The sequence below is a fragment of the Podarcis bocagei genome (assembly GCF_964188305.1).
Source record: "Podarcis bocagei genome assembly, chromosome: 8".
In the NCBI taxonomy this organism is placed as follows: Eukaryota; Metazoa; Chordata; class Lepidosauria; order Squamata; family Lacertidae; genus Podarcis; species Podarcis bocagei.
The window spans coordinates 33,522,315-33,544,233 of NC_138133.1; the positions used below are offsets into that span (position 1 = coordinate 33,522,315).

Genomic DNA, 21,919 nt, shown 5'->3' on the forward strand with positions numbered 1-21,919 from the left:
GTAAAAGGGACTGGCGGCAGAGGAGAATCAATACAGAGCATAAATATATCTTGCCAAATTTGTTTGCAACTGTTACCGTATTTTTCGCCCTATAGGACGCACTTTTCCCCCTCCAAAAATGAAGGGGAAATGTGCGTCCTATGGGGCGAATGCAGGCTTTCGCTGAAGCCTGGAGAGAGAGAGGGGTCGGTGCGCACCGACCCCTCACACTCTCCAGGCTTCGCACACCTCTCTGCAAGCAGTGGGAGCCCAGTGCTGGGCTCCCGCTGCTTGCGGAGAGTTGCCTGCATGCTGAAGCCTGCGCGCGCTGAACTCAGCGCGTCCAGGCTTCGCGGACCTCTCCGCAAGCAGCGGGAGCCAGCGCTGGGCTCCCACGGCTTGCAGAGAGCTGCCTGTTTGGGGGCTGGGGTCGGGGGAAGCTCGGGCTTCCTCCGCCCTAGCCCCGCGCCTGGGGGGAAAATAATTTTTTCCCCTTTATTTCCCCCCCAAAAAACTAGGTGCGCCTTATGGGATGGTGCATCCTATAGGGCGGAAAATACGGTAATTCTATTGCATGTAGATTATTTTAAAAATCCCCAAACTTTTTTTTTTAACTCAAGTGTCCAGTGCTTGTCCTTTAGCCCAATTCTTTTGCAGCTCATTGGACAGGGCACAGGAAACCTTGCTGCTTTTTACTGTGCTACTGGTTAGAAAGCCACTTTCATTCATCTCCAAAAGTGCTCTTCTTTAAAAAAACAAAAAACAAAACCTGAACACAGAAAATTTTAAGGAATATGTGAGGAACCGGATCAATCGTGAGTTTTTCCAGCAGCCTCCATAAGTCAAAATTAGTTTAACAGTCACCTTACTTTCTTCAACCATCCAGGTTGTTTTGCTGGCATCTTTGATATGGGACACCTTGTGGCAAACTGCAGAGTTTTAGTTGTTTAGTTGTTTAGCAGAGTTTAGAGTTTACACAGGAAGCTTGCCTAACTATTGGTCCATCTAACTCCCATCTAACTCAGTTTTGCATTGCACTCTTTCACTGACCTGTCTTGAAATGCTGAAATCAACCCTAGGGCATTATGTGTTCTACCACCGAGCTATCACCCTTCAACTAAAACAGACTTTACATTACATCATTCGCAATGGCTTCAAGACTCTTGGCTAATAGAAGTTATGTGTTTGTGTGTAAATGTGTATGGTTTTTATGCGAATTAACACGTAGCAGATCCTGCTATTCAGGGAGAGCCCATGATTTGATCTTCAGATTTCCCCCAGCCATAGGTGTCGTTTTTGCCTTAGTTCAAAACACACCGTTCATGTGTACATTGTGAACCTTAACTTAAAACATACTCTTGGATTCTTTGGAGCAGCAAATGGAATTATTTCATGCTGTGCTTTTTTTTTTTAAGATAACGTTCCCTAGGAAACAGTATGATCATCCTTACCTTCTCTTGCAAGCTGAAGCAAATAATTTGCCAGATCGTGGACATTTCTGTTGGCAAAATAGTTGTAATACTGGAAAACTGTTATGATTTCCAAGGGCAGACTGGAGGAGAGGACAGGCTCCGCTCGATCCAAGATATGTGATACCAAGGTTTTGAACACTGTGCGTGACAAGATAAAAAAAAAAGCAGATTAAAATTCTAGGAGGCACTGTGCTGATTTAATAAGTTTGCAAGTTTGTAAGTCATGGTACAGTGAATGTGGATGTTGCTTTTGATTCACATTCCTTCCCTAGTGCAACAGAGCCTACCTTCACCCTGCTACTGGCACTCATGATAGGGCTGCCACATGTCCAGAATATCCCAGACATGGCCGGGATTCAGTCATCGGAAGCAGTGTCTGGGCAGGAATCACTGAAATGCCTGGGAAAATCTGGATGCCAGGAGTATAGATTTTGGCAAATTTACTTAACTCAAAATTCATTATTATTTTTCAGGGGTTTTTTGGTGGTGGTGGGGTGAAGCTTAACTACTTTTGTGTTCGGATTTTCACTTTTTGAAACATGGCAACCCTAACCTATGACCAGCAGAAACAAAGAGTGCTTTATGCGCGCCTCTTCTGTGGACACGCCCCCAGCTCAGAGCTGCTCTCTACCAGCAGAGAGGCACCTCTGTCCCATCTTATTTACCTGCAGCCAGTGGATCAGGGCTTAGAATTGCTTTCTAAGTCACAGTAGAGCACAAGGGCTAAGGAACTGAGGCAAACGTGTTACATAAAAGTTGGGTTTTTATGAGGGATTTGAAGCAAATAAAAAGGTGGTAGCACACAGGCGGTGTGGGCAACAGTTACAAGCATACAGAAAAAGGCCCAAGTGTTGTAAATGAGAGTAAAGCCTCATGGAATAAACTTCAACGAAGAAAAACAGTGGACATGGGGTAGGAAGCGGGTGGAAGGAGCAGGATTTGGAAAGGAAACCAACAGCACCACTTTGACCCTCAATTAGATCAACCTGTAGTAGTAGTAGCAGTAGCAGTAGTAGTAGTAGTAGTAGTTCTTCAGTATTAAGTACCACATTCAACAGCTCAGTTATTGCTAAATGTGTGGCCATGTAACGAAGCCAGCCTGGTGGTATCTGTCTCTTGGGAGACAATGGAGGACTGTGAAATTAAACCATTGGAGAGTTACAGTGCCTTCTGTGGCTGTAGAGACTGATACGGGAGAGACATGTTTTGTTGCAGCTTGTCAACAGGCAATTTGAGAGGATCTAAGGCATTCTGGTAGGCCAAAACTCAGCTGTGAGCCAGCTAATGGGTTTTTGGGTTAACAGGAGCTGGCTACTTTTGTAAGGGAAACCTATATTTCTCCAGAATCTGATGGAAAATGCACACAAAGCATATCTATCTGCAAGTATTATAAAACAAAAGATGAATAACTGGAAGACTGGAGCAGAGTAGCAATTTTTGCCTGACTGGATACGCTAGTTTATATAAATCATCAACTAAATCAATATCTGTGCTTCAAAAGCCCTTTGTTTGGGTTAAGTCATTTTGCATTTTGGAAAATATAACAAAATATTTCAGTGTGCTAATGTCAGCAAGCAACTTTGAAAGACTTAATATAGCTGTCAGTAGCCATGATTTCTGCTGCAGAGATTTCTTGCAGACATCATCAATGAGACCGATGCTCTTTGCTCCTACTATAGAAACACACTGGAAAACTGTACCTGTTTCTGCAAGTCCCGGGCACTCGTCATTCAGCGTTGTAGCGAACATGGCATCCAGTTGCTTGATCATCTTGTCAGCGGAGATGTGGTAGAACCCAGAAGGACTGGTACATTTACTCCAGAAGGAAAGCAGAGAGACCCTTTTCTGGAATTCCGGAATTGCTGAATGGAAAAAAGATCACAAAAGATCACTGCTTTCAGTATAAGGAAGATAAATATTCTAATCACAGCTGAATGTTTGCAAAGCTTAAGAGGCCCCACTGAAGGAACACGGACTGAAAATGCCAATTTCGTTTGAAATTATAAGGGGTCGCACTGGCTTTTCAGAGTGAAAAATCTAAAAGGCAAAAGCAGATTTGTTCTGATTTGAAAAGGATAACCATAATTCAATTGCTAATCACCCTTTGTATACTTTGGACATGGATCCAGATCAATGTAAGCACCTTTATCCCATTGATTCCATGGTTAACCATGTACATTTCTATTGAAAATCAATGGCTCACAAGCTTGACTGGATTGTATGTGCTTACAAAAGAAACTGTAATTTAGGGCTATTGCTTTTCTGCACATCCAGGCACTATGGTAAAGGGTTTGGTTTCTTAAGAATTTCAGATCTCGTTGTTTTAAAAAAAGGAAGAAGCAAACTTCAATCTAGCCCACATGGTGGCAGAGATATGCATTGATAATACACTAGGAAATGTTTGTGAAAATGCATTTCACTTCTGAAATGAATAATTTCTTTCAGTTTTCAACATTTCTGTTTCCTAACCTATGACTAAAGCCTATGATGCATGTTGTAGGGGAAACAGAAACTGCTAATCTGTTTTATAGTCCTTAGAAATATGGCTGTTTCAATGATCTGGTGGACATGAATAATCCAATTATCGCGAACACACTTTAAAAACAACACACCCTGAATAAATACTTGTGCATAAATGGATACAGGACTGTATTCCACGCCATGCTTAAGGAATATTTAAATAGGCGCCCATCCTTTCAAAATAGAAACTGTCTATGCCAGGTCTTACCTTCGCTTACAGGTCTGATGTTCCCTGTATTCTCATTGCTGATCTCTGCAAGACTCTCAATCACTAGAACCTGCTGAGACAGCTTATCAAGGAGGTTTCTTGTCACAAAGGGAGTTTTACTGGAGAATACAATTTGCTAGTGAAACAACCAAAGAAGAGCAAAGTTTTAGCACGTTATGTATAATAAATTCTCTGGATAGAACTTACATTAATTCTGCTGATGTGTGTAATGCGGAAGGGTATGTATTTTACCAAGCAAAAATAGTATTTTATTCTACAGATGGGATCCGCAACGAAGTGTTGCAGTGTGAGGTTGTCCTGCTCAGGATTCCATCCAGTCATGCCATCTTTCAAGATATTCCACCCCATCATTCCAAGTTTTCAATCCCCTCCCAACAAAACACACACACACACATGTTGTTACAGACGTTGGGTGCCTCCCCCTCTCTGCCAAGCAGTGGCAAGAGCCCATGGGGTTCTAGGCACTCACAGAGGTTCTGTGGGCCTTTGGAGAATTGAGACACGATGGCATTAAGAAATATGGTTCATTTCTATTTCTATTTATACCTTCAGTCTGCATGGAGGGAGTCTAGATCTCATAGCATGGTCATTTCAAGAGGGGTTTGTCTCCCACAGCAGTGCAGCTGAGAAGATCAAGGCATTTCCCCCGGCCAGCCTGCAGCCAGCCTGCTCAAGATGGATCCCAGCAACCCTTGCTCAAGACTCTTTTCCTGTCACCTCACATCCAGTTACCCTGGCAACCTTACAAACCCCCAGTCTGCTTACATTGCCAATGGCCCTACAGTGGTACCTCGGGTTACATACACTTCAGGTTACATACGCTTCAGGTTACAGACTCCGCTAACCCAGAAATATTGCTTCAGGTTAAGAACTTTGCTTCAGGATGAGAACAGAAATCGTGCTCTGGCGGCGCGGCAGCAGCAGGAGGCCCCATTAGCTAAAGTGGTGCTTCAGGTTAAGAACAGTTTCAGGTTAAGAACGGACCTCCGGAATGAATAAAGTACTTAACCCGAGATACCACTGTATATTGTTTCTTAATGGCTTTAGCTTGCCCAGGTCGCTTTTTGCAAGGCCAAGCCCAGGAATTCCTCTGCAGCTTGTATTTCCCCCTTCACATCCCAAATAATCAAAATCCTAACATTTTTTAATTTCTAGGGTTTAGGGGGTCCCCCCCAAAAAACACCCCACTGTAGGTACCTGAATAAGCTGTGTGCAGTACTGTAAGTGCTTGACTATGGTGATATCAAGGCTTTCGTTCCCCGTGGTCAACGGAAGAGGGCTTCCAGCGACACTGGTACCAACTCCTGTGTCTTCTGTCAATGCTTCGCTGAGATGCCCCCTGGCTTCTGGGTGTTCTGACCTGTAACTGTTCATGCTGGGAGGTAAGTGAGTGGTTTGGATTTCTTTTTATGCAGGCTCAACATGACTAACACCATGCAAAAGAGGGATTGTTGAAAGCACCGACCTGTAACCAGAAAGCCCTCGCGAGGCCAAAAGGCTTTTAATGAAAGCATCATACCTCAAAACTGGCAGTGGCACAAGGTAGCCGGTGCCAAGTAAGTGTCCACATTTAAAGGATATATGGCTTCCACAGTGGCCTACTTGTTTCTCTCAAACAATGCCCCTTTTGTAAAGAGCTCTCGCTGTGAAGGCTTTGAAATCAGCCTTCATTAGAACTTGCTTTCTTAAAAAAAATAATTTAAATGCACCAGCCACCCTGATCTGTTGACAACATGGTTTGCCAAACTGTTTTGCAGATTTCACTGGGTTATAGATTAGTGGTTTTGAAAAGTTATACAATTAAGACTTAATCTGTCAGTGCTTTACTAGCACATGATTAATTGCCAGCCAAGAAATTAATAAACAACAACCCACAAGTCGTTGAAGCAGAAGACATGGTGATTTCATCAGGTGTTTCAAGCACAGAACTCAGGTTTCCCATTTATTTATTTATTTACAGAATAATGCAAATCTCAATGTTTAACTGATTGTTTCACTCTTTAAACAATTGTATTTCTCAGTGGAAGGTGGATTATGGAGCATTTAAGAAAAGCTAAAGGGTGTTACTAGTTGTGCTATTTCAAAGCAGCAGCAGGGAAGCTACCAGGCTTTTCAGCATCTTCATCCAAACAACATCAGGTTCCTTAACCACCTTAAACAAAGAGTTATGGGTTTTATCAAACGAACTCTTACTCAAAGTAGATCCATTGAAACCAATGGTCTTAAGTTATTCATGCCTATTGATTTCAGTGGATCTACCCCAGGGGTCAGCAACCTGTTTCAGCCATGGGCCGGTCCACCGTCCCTCAGACCGTGTGGTGGGCCGGACTATATTTTGAGGGGGGGGGGGAATAATCGATGAATTCCTATGCCCCACAAATAATCCAGAGACGCATTTTAAATAGAAGGACACATTCTACTCATGTAAAAACACCAGGCAGGACTCACAAATAACCCAGAGATGCATTTTAAATAAAAGGACACATTCTACTCATATAAAAACAAGCTGATTCCCAACCGTCCGCGGGCCGCATCCGGCCCATGGGCCTTAGGTTGCCTATCCCTGATCTACACTGAGTAAGTGATAGTTGGAGACAAGCCAGGGCATTCTGCTACAGTGCTGTTGTTAGGCTTGACCCTGCATTGATCAGAATAGATGGATTGCTGCAAGTTCACACTTATAATGGCCAACTCAGAAACAACTATTTTCTGTTCAGGTACGAATTAGGAGAAGCTGGGGCATGGGTAGGCTTGTGATGGCATGACAAAATGGTGCTTTTTTGCTTTTTTTTGCATTTGATGATGTTTTGATGATTTTAAAAAGTATCATAGAATCTTAGTTACATAAAACTGTAGAGCTGGAAGGAACCATCAGGGTCATCTAGTCCAGCCCCCTGCAATGCAGGAATCTTCTTGCCCAACATGGGGCTCAAACCTATAACCCTAAGATTAAGAGTCTCATGTTCTACCAGCTGTTGTTTTAAGCTGGAGTTGGGGACATTTCAGCCAAACGGTAAATAAAATATGAGCAACACTGTAAGCAGTTCTTCTAAACTAAATTATAATTGCTCTGTAGGGAAATCACTTATCTATAAACCCCAATATTTAGTTTAATCTTCCTTTAACAATGTGTGTGTGCCAGGACTGAAAGGACAAGTGCGAGAGTTTGGGCTTAAGTAAGAAAAGTACAAGATATTGGCTTCCGTACCTGTTTTTCTCAACTTCTGTATCTGAGAATACACAGTCAGTGCCTCGACCGCCATTGCAAAGCTCGTCAGTACCACCATCATCTTCAAAGTCAGAGGTGTTGAGGAAATCAAAACTTTCCAGTGCACTCTCAACTGTTAGGCTTAAGCTGGATGACCTGCTGTGACTGATTGCTGGTCTGCACTGCAACAGGAAAAGCAAAATAAATATGTGAGGATGAGGGAGCTGATGAATCCATACACTCTCACTCCCCCACCCGCAACAAAAAGGCATAGAAACATTTTTTTTTAATAACAAAGAAGAAATTCTCTGCATCTTCCTGAAACTACCAGATTCAACAATACAGTTTTTCACAATATGTGATGTAAATCTTCTCTTTCTAGATTCTTATACTGTCTGGAAGTTGTCTGCCAACCAATGAAATGACTTTTAGTTGACACTTGTTTTTAATTGTAACGCCTTTTATAATATGTCAATATAAAAGATACAATTTTAGTATATTTGTGGGGTACTTTCTACCATTGGTGTAGTATACTTGTGTGAGCTGGGTGCTCGTTGATTTTAGTCACATAAATGTCTGGTATTCACTTTTAATTTATTTATTTATTTATGAATAAAGCTACAGTGGTACCTCAGTTTTTGATCGTCTCCATTGACAAACATTTTGGAACGCCGAAAACCCGTAAGTAAATGCTTCCAATTTCAAACGCACCTCAGAAGTTGAACGGCTTCTGCTGAGGTACCACTGTATTTTTCTAAATTTTCTCTGTAAATTTGCAGACCGCCCTTTATGCATTGGTTTTCGAACGTTTCGGAATGGTCTTCCGGAACAGATTACGTTCGAAAACCGAGGTTCCACTGCATTTCTATCCCGCCGTATAGTATACAAGGCAGTGTACACTTTTAAATAGAAAACAACATTTAAAAGAAAAAAATACAGATAATCATTCAGGTGACTAACTAATCAAAAATTAAACAGCTGCAAAGGCCTGTCAGAACAATAACAACAACAAAAGTATTCAAGAGATACAAGAAAGTTAAAAGCGAGGATGCCTGACAACTTACTTTTAGGATTTCGTCTAGGTGTGTTACTTCTTGGTCCAAATCCTGAAATTCTTTAAATTGTTCTTTATGAGGTTCAAGTGCTAGAATAAGTCCCTGAAATGCTTCTTCTAGACTTCCGTCAACACAAGATTTATAGCCTTCCGATTCACCACTTATTGACCCCTCACAGTGCAGCTTTTCAGGTGTCATTGGGCATTCTCCTGAAGTGAGTCTTTTAACCAGCTGCTTTGTGATGTTGCCTTCAAAAGTATCCAGTTCCACAGGCTTGAGCTCTGACAACTCATCTGTGTCCTGCAGAAGTGATACCTGGGCACTATTATCTAAGAACAGGTTGCTGCTTCTTGAACCTAGAGACTTTTGGCAAACTTCAGAATCTATGCACAAAATCTTATTTTCCTCATTCACTAGCACATGCTCTTGTGGTTTTAAGTCTCTGGATTCAGGTGTAGAGTCTACAGATGAGCTTGTACTGATATTGTCCATGGTGCGAGTTTTTGATAACTTCTGCCCATTGTGTTCTGGGGGCGTGACAGTAATTTCAGGATTAGGGTTATCTATGGTGCAGGAACCCACTAAACTGGATGATTGAGTGCAATCTCCATTGGGAATATCACTGAAGCTGAACGACATTGGCCTTTTCTCATTTTCTGCCGTCCCATTTTCAAAGACGTCATCAGGTGAATTTGACTGCAAATGTAAACAAGAACAGTTAAAGATGGAAAGCGGAAAAACTTTCCACACAAAATTAATGCTAAGCCACTAGCAGAAAATGTAAAAGTGTTAAAGGTCTGTTGACTTATTTGAAGCCAAGTTGTAAAAGAAACTTACCTTTTATTATACTGATTTTTTTTTAAAATGAAATGATATGAACAGGAAGATATCAGTAGGCCAGAAAAAACCACAGCAAACAGAAAAGAGTTGGTCTATAATGAGCATAGGAAGGTTCTAAACCAATCCTGAACTGATGTTCTGTGAGAGGTACTGCAAACATACTTAACTTCATGCACAAAACAGAGGAACAACAAGATTTGTGTTTGCTGGCCATATGCAAAATATGTATATGGAATACTGTAATGCCATGTAGCATGATTTTGTTGATATTACTACGTGTTGACACATAATAAGTTAAAGGGTTAGAGAATATCTTTCTCTTCTTGCTCAGCATTTTTCACACTAAACTGAGGCATACTTTTAAAGTTTGAGGTTGTTTCTCTTTGGTATTTTGTTTCAAAGAGAAACAGCCTCAAACCCCAATGGGGCATAAATATGAACAATTAATTTCTAGTCTGCATCAAATTTATTTTATTTTATTTTCATCCTGCCTTTCAGTAAAATTGGTCCCCATTTAAATTTTCTTTCTATCCTGCATATAGAATATTGCCGGAATATTGTTTACAAGATATGAGCCCCTTCAATGTACATAGAGTCATACCTTGGGTTACAGCCGCTTCAGGTTGCGTTTTTTCCGATTGCGGACTGCCAAAACCCAGAAGTATCGGAAAGGGTTCCAGCAGTTGCGCATGCGCAGAACGCTAAATCACACTTTGCACATGCGCAGAAGCGTCGAATCGTAAGCCACCCATGCACAGACATGCAGATGCGGGTTGCGAATGCTGCAGGTTGCAAACGTGCATCCCGCACGGATCACGTTCGCAACCCGAGCGTCCACTGTACATATATACATACATGTATATATGTATATATATGTCTTCTTCCGATGTTCATGTGTTTTCTCTTGACCTCTTGTCTAAAAAGAGGTTACAAAACTAAGGTCAACCATGAACATCAGTTAATTCCAAGCGTGAATGTACAATAAATTCTTCAACACATGGTCAGCAAACTAGACAGATCTCACTGAGAGTATCAGAATCTGGGCAAGCATGAAAATAAGAGTAATTGCTTGAGCAATGCAGGGAGATAACTTATAAAGAGAGCTCCCACCATTCAAGACTCACATAATGTTCTAGCCCTGCTCTAGGTCTCAGCCTGAGAGACAGCAGATCACTAAAGGAACGACTGCGGCGAAGCTTGTCAAAGAAAGCATCCTGCAGAGGATCTAAAATGGAAAGCTGGAGCCTGTCTTGTGGAGGATGCATCCATTTCTTCAACCATTAAGCAAAAAGGAAGCAATTAGTTCAACTAAATCACTTTTATATGAGACTGTACGTTATAGGAATCTTTGGCTAAAGCAGCTCTTGGAAATTAGAACATGTCAAAGGCCTCTATAGGGAGCTACAATAGCAATAAATGATTCATCTCTCTCTCTCTCTCTCTCTCTCTCTCTCTCTCTCTCTCTATATATATATATATATACAGGTTTTGGTGTCTTCGGGTGTCTTCCCGTGTAAGAGTTGGGGTGTCTAGGCGACGTTTCGACGAGGTCTCACTCGTCATCTTCAGGCTGGTGCTTTCGGCTTCTTGTTACTGGAACAGAGCAGGATCTCAGTGTTTGAGTTCCTATAAATACTGTTGAGGGGGTGTGGTGTATAGCCTCCAACGTTCTGGGCAGAGAGGAAGTTCCCAGGTTAGTGTGCCTTTTCTTCTTTTGTTCATTAATTACTTGAGGGATATCTTGAGTGATTTCTTGAGTGATATTCTGAGTACCACTTAGGAGGGTCATTAGGTGTGGATTAGTTGCTAAAGCTTTCGTGTCTTGACCTCTTAAGCTTGTGAAGAGTTTTTCTGAGAAGATGGCTGTACTGCAAATAGTTGTGCTCTGGCTTGGCTTCGTGTATAGGGGCGAGCTGTGGTTTTGTGCCCTGTGCCAGCCAGATCTGTGTAGGGATTGCAGGGGGGTGCAGCATCCGGAGGTGCCACTATGGTTTGGCTACTGGATGGTGTCTGTAATTTATCTGTGGAGAGGGTCTGGGTTTGGGTCTGGTGTGGTTGATTGGAGATGGCGTTCTGTGTGCCTCTGGTTCTGGTGTCGGTTTTTGTGGGGAGGGCTAATTTCCAGATGTCTGGCAGGCGGGACGTGTCGTCACGCTTGTTCATGTTGTGAGGGTGTTTCTCTATCTCGATGGCTTCCATGATTATTCTCTTTCTGAGTTTGTGGGTGCCAGATGCCTCTAATCCCTGCATCCAACAAGTGTTAAAATCTGATCAAGCCTTCTGATCTCTGGATCCAATAAGAGTTAAAAGCTAATCAAGCCAGGCTAGATTCCTGAACCCCTGGATCCAGTACTTGTTAAAATATAAGCCAGGCTGGCTTCTGATGAGGTCATTGCCTGGGTGATAATCTATTTGGAAAGGGCAAATGAGGGTTCTCCCTCAACTTGCAGATAGTGGGAAGAACAAAATCCAGAGTTTAGAGTTGAGTTTGGCTATGATATGACCTAGAAGCAAAGCAACAAGCAGAGAGAGAGACAGCCATGCTGGACCTCTGCTTGAATCCAAGGCTGTGACTACTGTATGGGGGAAACAAGACCCGTTTGGGGTGTTCATGCTGCAAAGCCCTCCACTGCAGGCTCAGGTTGTATATATGTGAGCAAATAAACCATATATCATAAAGACACCACAGTCTCTGCAGTACCTCACTTCCAAAAGGAAACACAAACCCTGTGTAAGCACGCCTGGAAACCCTGGAATCTTGCACTGCTCGGGGATTGGGGTGGTGTGCAACTAATATATATGTTTAAAGTAGTCTTGAAGTTTAAATGATCAAATGTATGTTTATGCTGCTACTGCCTTCAGCCCCCCCCCCACTTTAAAGCAAATTTATGGCCATCCAATAAAAGGGACTTCTCAGTAGTGGCGCCCACCCTGTGGAATGCCCTCCCATCAGATGTCAAAGAAATAAACAAATATCTGACGTTTAGAAGACATCTGAAGGCAGCCCTGTTTAGGGAAGTTTTTAATGACTGATGTTTTAATGTATTTTTATCTTTTGTTGGAAGTTGCCCACAGTGGCTGGGGAAACCCAGCCAGATGGGCAGGGTATGTATGTATGTATGTATGTATGTATGTATGTATGTATAAATAAACACATAAATAAATAAATATCATCATCATCTCTGCAATGAAGCTTTTTTATGTGCAACGGTTTATGAATAAAACAGTAGATTGTTTACAAATAAAGAATACACATATTAAGGTAAAATGTTAAAAATATTACTGCAACTTGGGTAATAGCGAGGGATCTATTAACAGCCGCTATCATAGTTAAAGGGGACAGGTATTTTAATAGTGGTTATTAGGAGTTAGAAATAAATTTGTTGTGCTTTAAAAAAGCTTAGAAGAAGATTGAGGAGCATCAGCACTGAACTTACGTAATCACAAAGTGGTGTGAAACTATGCATTGACTATAACTGTTATTTATCCACTGAGTCCGTATTAGAGAGGCACATTGAACTTACAAAGAATGAGTGATCCTTGAAGGTTGGGGTTTCTGGAGTGCCTTGGCTATACATGGACACTCTCCTTTGGAGAGCAGATGCTTTGTTTGTGTTGCCTGCGGATGGGGTCAAGTCCTCAACATCAAATGGGCTGTAAAAAAAGAAGAAAGAAAAAGCCTCTCATTAGACTGAATTACTGTTACAAGGCGCACTTGTTTTCTGTTCATTTTTAGGTCATCAGAGCAGGGACCTCCATCATCTTCCCAGTGAGTCTCTGTGAACAACACATTCACAGGATAGCCCTCTGGTACTCTGTGTTAATTAATCTGGAATAACTATGACCTACTGGTTTACATTTTACAGTCATGGAGGGCCAAAGTACATATTGCAATATGAAACCTTATGGTTTTTGTCTCGTATTACTATTCTTAGTTTACAGCAAGTCTTTTCTTCAGTCTCCTTATTAGAGAAGCAAAAGACTATGGGCAGGGAGGCAGGAACCCACTTCATCTGAAGCACCATTCGCACAACCACCAAGTCAGCTTCACTTACTGCCAGGTGATTTCCAGATTCAGCTTTATCGTGCCGAGGTCATTGATGTCCACAGCAACAACTTGAGGCTGAGCAGCAAACAACTCTTTTGTCTCACAGGTAACACTTCCCACCAGGATGTGAGTAGCAAGGCCTTTAACTTCTGTGACCTTCAAAAGCAGCACATGTTAATAATTAGAAACAGAATAACTATGTATTATGAAGTGCTTAGAGTCAACTACAGTGGAATCTTGGTTTTCAAGCTTCTCGGAAGCCAAACGTTTCGGAACCTGAACTCCGAAAACCTGGAAGTAATTGCTTCAGTTTTTGAACACGCCTTGGAAGTCAAACGGCTTCTGCTGTGTGGTTTTCTATTTTCTCAATGGAAATTGCTGACAGCCCCTTGCGCCTCAGATGTTGAATGTTTCAGAAGTCAAATGGTCTTCCGGAACGGATTACGTTCAACAACTGAGGTTCCGCTGTATTCCACATTTTTCTACAGTGGCCTTGCTACATATTATTGCATATTTTCTGAACCAGAAGATGGAACAATCAGCATTTGACTGTTATGCCCATGAGCAATGATATGAAAATCTGCCTTTTAAGAGACATTTGTTTTATCCACGACAAGAAAGGTAGGCTGCCCTAGCACACTTTTGTTAACATATGCCATTTGTGGGGTTTTTTGGTGCACCAAACTGCAGCTTTCATATTATTACCTAGGATTCAACCGCCCTTCACCCTAAGGTCCCAGGATGGGTTACTGTATTGAAAACAATATTAAAAACACTTTTTGAAAAAAAAGAGTATGGTTGAGAAGGGTAGTGATGCACTGACAACTGAGTTCCTTACCTGACTCAATATATAAAATCACTGCAGGATACCTGGAGTCTCTCACAAAAATTAAAGGCATCCAGGATATGGTCTGAGGGCACATGCACCTTGCTGAAGCTAAGCTCAGCAGGTCTGAGTTTGGTCAGTGACCGGGTGGGAGAACCACATGCACATTGCCTTTGATTCCAAGATGAAAAGAAGGTGGGATTATAAATGTATGAAGATAATACACATAAGTTCAATTAATAGCGGGAAGTCTGAATGGCACTGCTTATTACCTGTAGAGCAGCATTATAGTCCTACTTGGCTAACATGTGGCTAGTTAAATGAAAACCATGATACTTATACTGATACCTTAATGGAGATCAACCCAACGATAAGAGGGAGGAAGACCATTTCTTCTCCATCCCAGCTTTGCTTGCCATTGACTTCTATTTTGCCTTTCAGTTTCCATCTCTGACGGCCATACCTCATGAAAATCTGTGAAAAAAGGAAAAGTTGTAGTGTGTTCTCACAACCCACATATTTGTACTATCTGTTTCTCTCTCTTACACTCTGTCTCTTTGAACAAACCATAGAGTTTTATCCAACCTAATACACCTACAATGCATGCACAGTGACAGAATACCACTATGCATTTTACAGTTCAACCTCTTTTTTAAAAACGACAATGGCAATGTAAACCATAGCTTTTGTAATCTTCCAGAGAGCATGCCGAATAGATTTGTACTTTGTAGTTCCAGAACATTAGGAAGAAGAGAAAGCTAAGGAGTGGTCACTTTTGTTTAGGGGTGGTATGGAAGTTTGGAAACCTTGAATGTCAATGCAAACAATGTGTTTTCATGCAGCGTCACCAGCGCACCCCACTTGAGCACAGACTCACAAATTGTGGCCTGGCCAGAGACAAGTGATTACGTTGTAGGTCCTACTTGTTGATGAACTTACATCTCTCTCCTTGAGGGGAAAAAGAAAAGCAATGAAAGGGAGAGAGAGGCTGGCTTGAACTTTTCTCATTGATCAGCTCAAGTCAGCCTGTCCTGGCTGGATACGGGAGCCACAAGAGGAAGAAAACCTATGCCAAGAACAAAATATGGAGAGGCATGCTGACACCCTTCCAAAACAAAGCTAAAGAAAGATCTGTTGTTATCTTGCTAGCCATCCATCAGCTCTCTGGGACCAATTTCATAGTCTTTACGTGGGAAAGGCTCAGAGTGCATTCATCCATAAATAGAGAATAGTGGGACCTTTCTTGCTGTGCAGGATATGAGAACAGGAAGAAATGCCATGTGGAAACCTTTGAACATGATGGAAAATACCATTTTTACAAAGTCACTCACCTCATACTGGTCTCCAGGGCAAAGTCGAGCAAAACCAGCCAGACCTAGGAGCCAACAACATTTGAGATCCATTTCAGAAGAAATGCTTATGCCCTCTCTTTCTTACATCAGTGACTCTATACTTGGAACTTGATCACCAACACTCCACAATGCTGCCAAAGCTCTTATGCCATTGAGAGAGCAACTCTGAACTCTGAACTCCATCCTCCTCTCTCGCCAAAGGAGGAGGATACAAGCTGCTCCATCCAACTCCTTCAACTACTGCTCCTCTGAAAATGGTAGTGATGGATGCCTGGGTTTATTGTTTCTGTTACTAGGGTTTATTATGGGATGCATGGGGAGATTGTTGGGGTAGTTGGTAGGTTCATTTATTTGGGAGCCCTGAATGCCTAATTTATTCTCTGTTCCCTGGCAGGATTTGTCTGCTGACTTCTGACCAGGCTCTTTAAGTACAGCTCGCCAAGACAGATAAAGAATCAAGCTCATCTTCAAATAAGCAATGCACTGGACAGCACTCGGCTACTGCAATATCTTCCATCTTACATTCTCCCTCCCCATATGCCAGGCTTTGCTAGATTATATTTCTTGAAATAGGTAGAATTATGAGGACAATCAGTTACCTTCCTTTCCATGTAGTAACAGCAGCTGCTACTATTACTACGAATAAAAAAAAGGTAAAGGACCCCTGACAGTTAAGTTCAGTCGCAGATGACTCTGGGGTTGCGGTGCTCATCTCGCTTTACAGGCTGAGGGAGCCAGCATTTGTCCGCAGACAGTTTTTCCGGGTCATGTGGCCAGCATGACTAAGCTGCTTCTGGTGCAACAGAACACCAGAACCAGAGCAGCGAACGGAAACGTCATTTACCTTCCCGCTGGAGAGGTACCTATTTATCTACTTGCACTTTTTTGCCGTGCTTTCGAACTGCTAGGTTGGCAGGAGCAGGGACTGAGCAACGGGAGCTCACCCCGTCGCGGGGATTCGAACCACCGACCTTCTGATTGGCAAGCCCAAGAGGCTCAGTGGTTTAGACCACAGCGCCACCATGCGAATAGTAATTAATTAATGAAATAGGGAGCATTTTCCTGTTAACTTTTAAAATCCTCACAATTCTGAACCAGAGAGGGCCACTCCAAATATGCTCCCCCCCCACACACATTCCACATACAAAACACACATGATATTTGACTATCCAAAAATGTAAGATAAGGGGTCAGCTCCCTGTTGTGAAGGGTGAAAAACTGTTTGCTAGGTGTGCTCTTTACTGGAGTGAAATGGTAACCCCACTCAGGAATATCAGAGCACACGTGGGCCTCTTGACTGGGGGCACAGATTTGGGACATTCATTCTACATGACAGGCAGAGCATGAAGAAAGTAAAGATGAAGGTTGAATGAGTGACAATCATTCTTATCATTAATCATAAGGCACTCATAAAGCTACATGATCACACTGGCACCAAAGACACACTGCTGCATTATGAACAGCTCACCTTAACTACTGGTTTTGATTATGGAATCAGATGGCAGTGGCCTAAATACATAGGAACAGCAAGGGGAGTGTAGCTGCATGGCATTCCTATTTTCCTCCCATTGGTGGCAGCAGCTCCTCACAAACTGTGCTGACTTTTCATGAATTTAAAAGGGGTTTTGGAGAAATTATTCATTTGCGGTCTACAAAATAATTATTCCGGAGCAACTTCACTTAAATAACATACTCAGGGAAAACCTCGTACTGGCACAACAGCCAGGAGGAGAAAAGGTGCTCTGTTTTAATCAATGAAAATCTGCCACCGAAATCCTGTGTCAAACTCGGAAATAGGACACAGGACTCTCCTGAGTCCCAGTATCCTTAATTCATGGGAACTGATTTCCTTTCCGCTGTCACATAGCATTTATTAAAACAACATTATTTGGGGCAAATGTCACTCTTGCACTAATGGCTGGTCTAACATATATTGACGCAGCTGTGCCCTGTAGCTTCATTCTTATAGCCAAGGGGATCTTTCCCTCTGCCTGTGAAAATAAAGACATTGTGTCTCCTGCGCTGCTCCAACTTCCAGAACAATGCAGCCCTCTTTCAGGTTCATATTACCTCCCACTTTCTAATTTATTTATTATTTATAAATAATTTAAATTTACTAGCACGCTGCCATTGGCTCCATCTCCCTTTTGATGCCTTAGTATAGGACAACTTGATCTCTGCAGCCCATCTCCCCTGTTAAACACATGGGGCAAACAGAAGCAGGTGAAAACAAATGAGAAATGAAAAACTCTTAAGGCATTCCCAAACTGCCTCTGCATCAGTTCGCTGTGCTCCTGCACACATTGGAACCTAATGAAAGTCTATTACATCCTGTCATATATGGTTAGGGTTTAAGCTCCAGCTTCCAGAAACATAGGCTCCAAGTGTTTTTTCCTTGTTTAATCCCAGCACCTACATTCATTACTACTTTCTGGGGAAACCTTTATTGTACAGATTTATTCGGGTTCACAGGCAAAGGAGAACCAGGCTTTTGCAACATCAGTATGCGGAATGACAAAATCTCAATTGCCCAGTTTGTGAAGGACCATAGCTCAGCGGCAGAGCTTGTGCTTTTAAGAATCAAAAGCTTGATTCTGGGAAATATATTACACTCCCATTATAATCTAGATAGGTATTAAAAAATACTCTCATTCTTTGTCTCAGAATCCCTGAGAGTGACAGCATTTCTTAGCTGTCCCCCAAACTTCACCCCAACCATATCACTTTGAAGAAGAATGCATGCTGAAAATCTTAGAAAAATGTGCTGTAAATACTTGATATTTCACCATGTACAATTGCTGCCTGTTGCTTTGAATGTTGAGCAGAGTAGCGGGGTTCTTAAGCTTCCATAACCAATGTGATGGGAAGAGGAAAACAAACCTCTCATCTAAATTGGTTTGTGCTCTCAGTGTTTTCAGAAACACAAGCACAGAGAGAGGGAGAGAGACAGTGCTTTCCCTGTGCTATTTGTGCAGTGAAAGTAATGAAAAGTGAGCCAATTACCTTTCATCTTAATGCAGAACTCCCCCATTAGATTTTCCAACTCTCCTTCAATAGTACACATGTTCTGTGTGGGAAAAGAGGAGACTAGTATCAGTTCAACTATCCAAAATATAGAAGTGCCTTAAAATACACTATATAACTGGGTTGTTGTTATTTTTTTAAAAAGTAACTATATGTAGAAAGTTCCAACGCAGTCCTGACTCTTGCTGACACCTGGAGAAGGCGGAAAGGAACAGGGAATTAAAGAATGAGAATATGCTCCCAGAAACAGATATTTTTTCCTTATTGTCCATGGAGTCAGGAGCTTAGCAAGTCTTCCCCAATGTCTAGACTCTAGCGAGCCAGGCTGACATCTTTACAAGTCATGAAATGCTGGCGCAAGCAATCCTTTGACTTTTGGCAGGGCTTAGAAGTCATTTCAGGACTTCTAGAAAGCCATGGCCAACTGTAGCTCTTCCAGGGCATGTACACACACTGAATGCACACTTGTGCAATTTTCACATGTGACAATTTATAGAGAAGCTTTACACCAATTTCCATATGGGAATGCTTTCCAAGTAAGAATTTTGTAACAATAACTTTTTGTAACAGCCCACAACCCTCCAGCTCTTGGTCTCAGACAAGCACTTGGAAGTTTCTCCCAGTCCTTCTGCACCTGGGAATGAAGTCTAGCTCTGCCTTCAGTACTCCAGCTCCGCCCCCCCTGCAATTCTCTCTAGCCTGCAAGCCTCATCTTCTGTCCCCCAAGTCCAGAACTCCCACACAAGTGTTTCTAAAGCTCATTCTCTTCCACGCAGAAATGGGCACTGGAAGAATTGAAGTGAAGCCCCTGGTAGACAATTTCACAGACAATTTCCCAGTCTGTTAAACCTCTGTTTCCCCAGATACCTTTCAAAAATTCTGGAATTGAAATTATGACACCAGTCAGGATTTCCTTGGTGAAAGAATACTTCCTTGCCAATTACTTCCATGGTAAAGGAAGAAATCAGTTCCAATATCTGTTGGGCAGTTAACACTGAACAAGTGTTGGCCTTCTTGTAACTCTTGAGTTAGCAAGATGAGGTCCACAGTATGAACCTCCACTCTGGGCGGTAGGATCCACAAGGCTGCACATGTATGAAGCTATTGGCAGCCGATTCAATGCTTTGATCAATCCATAATCTGTCTTCTCAGCACTATAACAACGCAATCAATGCTCCCACCACAAATTAGTGGTAAATTTAACCTGCGGAAGATTACATGCAATGGGCCATCATGTACCTCTGTGTATTCTTTGTAGCTTTTGTTGATTTCTGTCAAACTCTCCCGAGCTGCCCTACTGGCAGGGGACAACCCAAAAGCTTGTTTCATTTTGCTGGCACCATCGCGGAGCCGTCTTTGGATACAATAAGCTTCAAGCAGTTCATCAACCTGAATGGAAAAACCAAAGACCACTGAGTTTTGTTTTAAGGGAAAGAAAAAGGAAAGTTAACTGAAAGGAAGTTAACTGAAGAAATCCAGACTATTTTTCTATACACAGATTGGTGTGTAGACGACTTCATTGCTGATGCCACCCCTGCCTTCAAATTGAAAATAATTCCACTGTGGAAAAGGCACCTTCCTATTTACAATGTCACGATGACAACAATGAATTCATCAGCAGCCTCTCGTATCTCTGTCACTGCCTCATGCTTTTCTACAATTTGTTCAAACCTTCCCTTCTCTCATTAAGCTTTCTTTAAAAACTTACAAAAGATCCCTGCTTATCAGCTTTCGTTGCTTGGATTAATTCTCAGAATAAGAAAAATGCATCAGCAATATGCCACTGTATTGCACTGAAGTAGCTCCTCCACAGAAAGTTCAAGCTTCTACATTAGTTGGCCCCTTCATGGATCACTGCTTTGTCATGGCAAAGGGGCTTGAATAACTCCAAGAAGCTGAGCTATGCCGTGCAGGGCCACCCAAGACGGACAGGTCATAGCCAAGAGTTAAGACTAACTGTGATCCACCTGGAGAAGGAACTGGCAGACCACTCCAGTATTTTGCCAAGAAAACTCCATGGACATAAAAAAGGAGAAACTTTGAGAAGGAAGTGAGTTTCCAAGGCATGCTCTGGTTCATGGGGTCACGGAAAGTCGAACACGACTAAGATGACTAAACAACAACACGTTAGTTGGAGAAAGCTCATCCATCATTGTCAAGTAACACTGACAATCCTTGCAATATAATACGCTTCACACATTGTCCATGCCTAAACTGGCCAGCTGGAGAAAAACCAGAAATTAAAGCCCAACCCTCTTCATTCCTAATGGATAAAATGTATTGCAGAATAATCCTATGTGTGTATGGGGTGTTAAGGGAGGTGTGTTAGGGTAGTACTTCTGGTGGGGAACACATTGTGCTCCTTCTGGGGTAGTCTCTCCACCTCTGGTCCCCACCCTGCATGCAGCTCTCACCTGTGGCTCCTAGAAGCTGTCAGCATGCAACAGTGGCCACACCCCGGGAAATGTCTTTGACTGGCTGGCTAAACCAGGTGAGGATAACCAATGGGTCACAAACCTTTGGCGAGTTAGGGATCCTGTGTGTGAATACAGGCTCTGAGAGTTTGAGCCGGCAAGACCAGTAGTGGGTCCAACAGTCAAGAAGGTGGTTTCTGCACGTGCTGTACAGGGAAGTGAGGGGCAGATGGGGCTCCTCAACCCGGGAAGGGAGCCCATGTAGGAGAAGGAAAATTCTGATCCTAAATCTCTGCTGTTTTGAGGGATATTTTCGGGAGAATAAAAGGCAAAGGAGTAAACCCTACAGAAATCCAGAGTGGAGTCTCTAAGATGGTTGGATAGTGCCTTGTGTTCCGGCAGCTCCTGCAGCCAAGCTGATGTCAAATGTATTGCTGTGCTTTTCTTTGGACCGCATTAGCGAGACCAAGAGAGGGGTCTTGTCGTCTGGCAGCCCAGAACCTCCATACACACTGCCCAGGCTTGTGTCCCAGGGAGGTCACTTTGGTGCTGCTAATGCAGCTGTTTGACTTCACCCCCAGAAGTGCACCCCATTGTCTCTTGAGACAGACAGATGTCAACAGCAACAACTAGTTAGCCAAACCTGCTTCATTAAAAAATAAGATATAGATGCCTACAACACACATTACAGCTAGTATTATGTTATGCGCCAATCCTCAAAGCTTAGTCCTAGTAGAGACAGTTTAGAAAGGCTGTAAATGGTATAGCACTTGTGGGTCAGGCTACTGTCTCCATCCTAGAAAATGTTTGCTTTGCTGTTTACTTCTGTTAACAAGGGTGTTAACAAGGGTGTGGTATGACATTTGCACCCTCTTTCTCTTTCTGAGTGGAATTATCACAGACCCATCTGCTGTGCTACGGAGCTACACATTAGTTACCACATTTCCTGTTT

General features: G+C 42.5%; 1 protein-coding gene across 4 annotated transcripts in view; it reads right to left on the bottom strand.

The window, feature by feature from the left end:
- Positions 1-21,919, bottom strand: part of RIPOR2 (RHO family interacting cell polarization regulator 2) — a 101,993-nt gene that overhangs the window by 6,754 nt on the left and 73,320 nt on the right. For 3 of the 4 annotated variants that reach the window (XM_081205779.1, XM_081205780.1, XM_081205781.1), the window contains exons 7-18: positions 19,793-19,942; positions 18,533-18,596; positions 15,509-15,552; positions 14,526-14,651; positions 13,359-13,507; positions 12,828-12,957; positions 8,473-9,159; positions 7,409-7,590; positions 5,398-5,566; positions 4,180-4,315; positions 3,152-3,313; positions 1,431-1,589 (exon numbers count right to left, since the gene is read on the bottom strand). In XM_081205779.1, the coding sequence (XP_081061905.1) occupies positions 1,431-1,589; positions 3,152-3,313; positions 4,180-4,315; positions 5,398-5,566; positions 7,409-7,590; positions 8,473-9,159; positions 12,828-12,957; positions 13,359-13,507; positions 14,526-14,651; positions 15,509-15,552; positions 18,533-18,596; positions 19,793-19,942 (2,158 nt within the window). Of the gene's footprint in view, positions 1-1,430; positions 1,590-3,151; positions 3,314-4,179; positions 4,316-5,397; positions 5,567-7,408; positions 7,591-8,472; positions 9,160-10,427; positions 10,575-12,827; positions 12,958-13,358; positions 13,508-14,525; positions 14,652-15,508; positions 15,553-18,532; positions 18,597-19,792; positions 19,943-21,919 lie in introns of all 4 variants that reach the window. The other variant, XM_081205782.1, reaches the window with a different exon arrangement.